The 7,019-nt window shown below is 39.7% G+C and overlaps 1 gene segment (V, D, J or C); it reads left to right on the top strand.

Moving 5' to 3' along the window:
* LOC101605527 lies at window positions 1-5,838 on the top strand. The segment is given in 2 exon segments: window positions 1-49; window positions 5,432-5,838. Coding segments are annotated over 2 exon segments (456 nt in total).
* Window positions 5,839-7,019: the final 1,181 nt, after the last annotated feature.

Genomic DNA, 7,019 nt, shown 5'->3' with positions numbered 1-7,019 from the left:
ATGGGGTCAGCTTCCCTCCTGTTATGGGTGCTGCTTCTCTGGGTTCCAGGTGAGAGTGGGCAGAGAGAAGTGCTAGGGGCCATCACTGTGGCCCTCACTGCTTTATTTTCATCTGGGATTTTATCACTGAAATGAAGGCATTTTTAATTGTTTTAAATTCCACAACTTAACTTTGTGTTTTCTCAGAGTGATGTTTGTGGCGGTTGCCCCAGATTTCACATGCAGTGGTTCTGCTTCGGGATCTGCGACCGTAATCTATGTTTATCACTCCAGTCCATGGCAGACATTGTGCAGACTCAGTTTCCACTTTCTTTGGCTGTGTTTGTAGGGGAAAGAGTTACCATCTCCTGCAAGACCAGTCAGTGTCAGTTACAAAATTTTTAGCTATATGCACTGGTATCAACAGAAACCAGGACAGTCTCCCAAACTCTTTATGATGCTGAACACTATTACTGTCAGCACATTGAAGGGGTTCCTCCCATGGTGCTCTAGGCCTAAACAAAAATCTGGGGCTGGAGGGATGGCTTAACAGTTAAGGCATTTTCCTTGCAAAGCCAGAGGACCCAGGTTCTATTCTCCAGGACCCACGTTAGCCAGATGCTCAAGAGAGCACATGTGTCTGGAGTTACTTTGCAGTGGCTGGAGGCCCTGACCCACCCATTTTCTCTCTCTATCTCTCTCCTTCCATCTCTTCCCCCCTTCTCCTCCCTCCCCTCCCTCCTCCTTCCCACACAAAAAATAAATAAATAAAATATAACATAAATATATAAAAAATATAAAATACAAAATAATTAAAAAATCTCTGCATGAAATAAATAAATATTAAAAAATGAAATCTTGTCACATTGTTAGAGTCCCAAGGCCTAATAATCTGGGAGCTGGTTACATAAATCCAGTCTGGGTGGCAGAAAAGATGAGATGTTTCAGCTCAGTCAGTGAAGCAGAAAAGTCAGGATGAGTTTGTCAGATCTTTGTATTTTGTTCCACTTATACATACTATGGTCTGGACTATGGGAGAAGACAAATATAGCACTAATACACATGTGTGCAGCCAATGTCAGGGTATAAATATCAACATATTTGAAGGGAGAAAGTTGATTTTAATGTCTCCTTTCTAATGATAATTAGTATATGCAAACAGAAAGTCAACAAGAAATAGCAAACTGAACACTGTTAGAAAAAAATGAACCTGACAGACTAGCATTGAGAATTTTCCACCCAACAACAGAGGAATGTACATTCATTTTGGATACACATAGAACATTTTACAGGATAAGTAATATTTGGGCCAAAAAAATGTCAGAAGATTGAAACCATACCCAGTATTTTTTCTTAGGCAGTGATGTGAAACTAGAAAACAAAACTAACAGGAAATTAGACAATTCACAAATAGAAGGAAATGATCAGACTCCTGAAAAACAATGAGTTAGAGAAAGAAATAAAATAAGAAATAAAACAATACCTCAAAACTAGTGGGGATGGAAATGCAATATGCCAAATGTACAGGAAGCCTGAAAAACAGTTCTATAGGAGCTACGCCTGTCACTGGCCGCAGGGACGGATGCGCAGCTCCATGCTGTTTCCATAGCACCCTGAGGAGTTCCCGTCTCCCTTGCAGATCTTCACTCAAGCCCAACCAGAATTATTGGCTTTGTCAAAGAAAATAATTTACAGACAAGCCAGTATTAAGCAGAATTGGAGCTTGTTAAATGATATTTTTTATCATAGATATTAGGCACAGTATTTTCATGCTCAGGGCAAAGATAAGAGATACACATGTGTGGGGAGAGTAATATTTTATTATCTTTATAGTTTCTTATCATTCATCTATCTGTCTATCATCGATATATCTGTCTATCATCTATTATCATCATCTATCTCTATATATCCATCTGTCCATCCTGTGGCATTCTAAGTTACATTGCTCAGAGAGTAAAAGTTATAAGGTTCAAATGCCAAGAATTTCCTTTTGTATATAAAGTTGAAAAGTGGATTCCTAATAGGTATTGTCAATATTTAGGAACTAGAGGACAGTGCTAATAATTCAAGGTTATAGGTGATTTGGTCCTAAGTAAACAGTTTATTAATGTCTCTGACATCTGTATTTGAGATATCTTTAGAAAAAGTTACCTTGTCTTTATAGGCAATTTTCACTGTATCAGTGGTACTCCAATCCTTTATGCTTCTCACGTTTTAATGTACAAATGTGCTGTGTTGCAGTCAGGTTTGCATTGCTGGTAAAAATCACCCAACCAAAACCAGTTTGTAGGAAAAAAGAGGTTTATTTTGACTTACAGGCTCAAGGGGGAAGCTCCATAATGGCAGGGAAAATGATGGCATGAGCAGAGGGTAGACATACCCCCTGGCCAACATAAGGTAGACAATAGCAACAGGAGAGTGTGCCAAACACTGGCAAGGGGAAACTGGCTATAACACCCATAAGCCCACCCCAACAATACACTGCCTCCAGGAGGCATTAATTCCCAAATCTCCATCAGCTGGGAACCTAGCATTCAGAACACCTAAGTTTATGAGGGACACCTGAATCAAACCACCACATCCTGGAATGGAGCTAAGGGTTACTTGGGTTTTAATATATCTGTATTTTTCAGATTCAATTATTTCTTATTTTATGTTGTGTCTCATTCATTCTGCATTTTAATATGTTTTGTGCTGCTAGGAGTCACATACTTTGCTATTTAGCATAGCCAGTGAATTTTATTTATCACAGATATTACATGTTTAAATTTTAGTATTAAAATTTGATTTTTACTTATAGTTTCTATTTGCAAAGGTATTTATATTGACTTAATAGATCTTAGATTCAGCAAATTTTTTAAAGATTTTGTGTGATAATATCTATAATTGTATATCAAACTGGACAGTTATAGATTTTCTGTTTCCTTTAGACTTGCTCTCATTTTCCTTGTAGTTTATACATTATGTAATTTAAAAATATATCTTGGGCTGGAGAGATGGCTTAGCGGTTAAGCGCTTGCCTGTGAAGCCTAAGGACCCCGGTTTGAGGCTCGGTTCCCCAGGTCCCACATTAGCCAGATGCACAAGGGGGCGCACGCGTCTGGAGTTCGTTTGCAGAGGCTGGAAGCCCTGGTGCGCCCATTCTCTCTCTCCCTCTGTCTTTCTCTCTGTGTCTGTCACTCTCAAATAAATAAATAAATAATAATAATAAAAATGATGCCCTAATAAAATTGTAAACTTGAACAGAACAATGTTAATAATGGTACTAAATGTGGATGGATTAAATGTTCCTGTTAAAGGAGTTTTTCAATTAGAAAAAATATTAGATTAAAAGTCAGTTCTCAAATGGGAAGAAACAGCATTAAGTGTTCTCAAAGGAGAAAAAAATAGGCTCAACCCCCAGATTCCATTTTCTACCTTTGGAAACTAGAAACAGAAAATACAAACCTGTGTAAAAGGGATAAAAATAAACAAAGAACAGCCAAACGACCATCAAAATCATAGAGAGAATGCAGGGAAACCAAAAGCTGGTTGTTTGAAGAGATTTACAGCACTAATCAGCCACTAGACTTAGGAAGAGAAAGAGAAGGAAGATGAAAGTTGGCTACATCACAAATGAAAGTAAGGGGATGCTGTGGATCTCACTGGCAATGAAGGAAAATTAGAAAATGTGGTCAACTCCATAGTCATACAATAGATGACCCTGATTACATGTACATATACTTTAGGTATATAAACTATTACTACTCAAAAGGAAATCATAGATTATGTGAACAGAGGCTATGGGATGGGAAAATATTGGGCTCTGAAATGTGAGCAGAATCATGGATCACTCTACTTATAGTCAAGCGATTCTGCCCTGCGGTCCCTCTTGTAGTTACCTTCTCATTGCTGAGACAAAGCACCAGAACAGAAGTCTTTACTTTGGCTTAAAGTCTTGAGGGGAAGGTGCATGTTGGTAGGGAAAGCAAGGCATGAGCAGAGGTTGGACATCACTTGTGCCACAGTATGTGGAAAAAAATCAAGACAGCGAACCAAGCTTCGGCAAGGGGCATCCGGCTACAACACCCCTAAATCCTGCCCCAAAACACACATCCTGTAGCAAGGCTTCACCTTCCCACATCACCAGCTTGGGACCAAAAATTCAAAACACAGGAGTTCATGGGAGATATCTCATTCAAATCACCACAGTTCCCAGAGAGGAATTCTGTTCTGTACTGTTATATCCGATCCTGGGTAACTGGGACATCAGGCATGCTTTGATTGACTGACATGAGCCAGCCCTACAGCTCTGCCCACCCATGGCTAATTCCTGCAAATTTGCAGGTGCATAGAGTACAGGCCACTATGTCTTTTGTCTGTTTTTAGATCCTGATGACATTTATAGATTTGGATTAAAGGCCAACTTCCTCATCTAATCTAAAACAGGCCATATCTTTTCATGTTTTCTTTTTGTAAAAGCCTATCACATTATCATCATGATAAAAATCATAGTGTGAAATTCATTGTTGTTTATAAGATACAAAATTTTAATTTTGAAGGATCAGATAAAATAATTCACATTCCATATAGAGGATCCACAATGTACTGTCCACATAGTACTTCAAAAGGACTAGGAGAGGAAGAGTCAATAGAACAGGCCAGAATGTCCCTAATATGTTTGAGCTATTTTAGGCATTTTTTTTTAATTTTTAAATTTTTATTAACATTTTCCATGATTATAAAAAAAATCCCATGGTAATTCCCTCTCTCCCCACCCCCACACTTTCCCCTTTGAAATTCCATTCTCCATCATATTACCTCCCCATTACAATCATTGTAATTACATATATACAATATCAACCTATTAAGTATACTCCTCCCTTCCTTTCTTTTCCCTTTATGTCTTCTTTTTAACTTACTGGCCTCTGTTACCAAGTATTTTCCTTCTCACGCAGAAGCCCAATCATTTGTAGCTAGGATCCACATATGAGAGAGAACATGTGGCGCTTGGCTTTCTGGGCCTGGGTTACCTCACTTAGTATAATCCTTTCCAGGTTTAGGCATTTTTTTTTGATAACTCCAACTCCCAGTGGGTGGAAGATGAGCAGGTGCCCTTTTGAGTACGGTCTAATAACTTTTCTGAGCTGATTTGCATACTGGCAAAGGTCTCAGCTTCTCAACACGTTTTTAAAGGCTGCTTGTCATTGCTCTAAGAAGCGGCCTCTATCCAGCTCACAGAGATGGCACCAGCGGCAATCCTATGGATGCTGCTGCTCTGGATTCCAGGTGAGAGTGGGCAGAGAAGTGCCAGGTGCCTTCACTGTAGCCCTCATTATTACCAAGCCTCTGAGGTCTTAATTATTGGAATTATTGGCTTTAAATTTTACAGTTTCCTTCTATTTTGTATTTTCTCAGAGTGATGTACCAAATTTCACATCTGTGACAGTAATGTGTGTGTTTATCATTCTAGGTTCCAGTGGGGACATTGTGCTGACCCAGTCTCCAGATTCTCTGGCAGTGTCTCCAGGGGAGAGGGCCACCATTTCTTGCAGGGCCAGCCAGAGTGTCAGCATAGTTGTCACTAATTTAATGCACTGGTATCAACAGAAACCAGGACAGCCTCCCAAACTCCTGATTTACCAAGCATCTAATCTGGCGTCTGGAGTCCCAGCCAGGTTCAGTGGCAGTGGGTCAGGGACAGAGTTCACCCTCACCATCAATCCCGTGGAGGCCGATGATGCTGCGCACTATCACTGTCAGCAGAGTAAGGCGCTTCCTCCACAGTGCTCTAGGCCTAAACAAAAACCTCCTGGGCCTGCTGCTCACAAAAGCTCTCAGCTCTCTCTTCCTTCAGGATGTCTCAGTTATAGTTTCTAGGCCATGGTTGCAATAAGGACTAAAACTGTAAGACAAGATGTTCTTAAACTGGTGCCTTTGTCCCACCATATAAGTTTTATGATTTAATAATTTCCTTATTAAATAAAAACCTACCTGTCACGATTTATTTTTTCCTTACTTTTTAAATTGACAACCTCTACTACTATTTCTTAAAACCTTATTTATTTATTTATTTATTTATTTATTTAAGAGCGACAGACGCAGAGAGAAAGACAGATAGAGGGAGAGAGAGAGAGAATGGGCACGCCAGGGCTTCCAGCCTCTGCAAACGAACTCCAGATGCGTGCACCCCCTTGTGCATCTAGCTAACGTGGGACCCGGGGAACCGAGCCTCGAACCGGGGTCCTTAGGCTTCATAGGCAAGCGCTTAACCGCTAAGCCATCTCTCCAGCCCAAACCTTTTTTTTTGTTTGAATAATCTCTTACCCAGAAAATAATTTTAAAAATTAAACATTTTTTTTTCAGTCATTTCAAGTAAAAAGAACTTTGAAATGTTAAGATTTTTAGCAATGGGTCTTTCAGATGCAGGTTCATATCCTCACCTGAATGTTTATTTTCCAACTTCTTCTACATGTTTGAGCTTTGAACAATTCCTCCATAGCTGTCTGGACATGTATGAATGGTGATATACTCACTTTGTTGCTTTGATTCTGTATGGATCTCTGTCTGTCACAAAAGTAAGTCCTTGGTTGAAGTTACTTGTCCTTTTTTTTTTTTCTTTCTTCTTCCCCTTCTTCCTCCTCCTCCTTCTTCGCTATTGTTCATAAGATTTTTTTTTTTTTTTTTGGTTTTTCGACATAGGGTTTCACTGTAGCCCAGGCTGACCTGCAATTCACTATGGAGTCTCAGGATGGCCTTGAACTCATGGCAATCCTCCTACCTCTGCCTCCTATTGCTGGAATTAAAGGCTTGTGCCACCATGCCTGGCTTCATAAGATTTTGATATATTCATTTGTGTAGTGAAAATATTCTTGACTTTTCTTTCTTCTTATTTTTGTTTTTCAAGGTAGGGTCTCACTTTAGTCCAGGCTGACCTCGAATTCACTATGGAGTCTCAGGGTGGCCTTGAACTCATGGCAATCCTCCTACCTCTGCCTCCTGATTGCTGGGATTAAAGGCATGTGCCACCACGCCCAGCTCTTCTTGACTTTTCTTTAATG

Source organism: Jaculus jaculus, chromosome 6 (assembly GCF_020740685.1).
Source record: "Jaculus jaculus isolate mJacJac1 chromosome 6, mJacJac1.mat.Y.cur, whole genome shotgun sequence".
Taxonomy (NCBI): Eukaryota; Metazoa; Chordata; class Mammalia; order Rodentia; family Dipodidae; genus Jaculus; species Jaculus jaculus.
The sequence above is the reverse complement of the archived record's forward strand: the minus strand, read 5'-3'. Positions and strand labels throughout refer to the sequence as shown.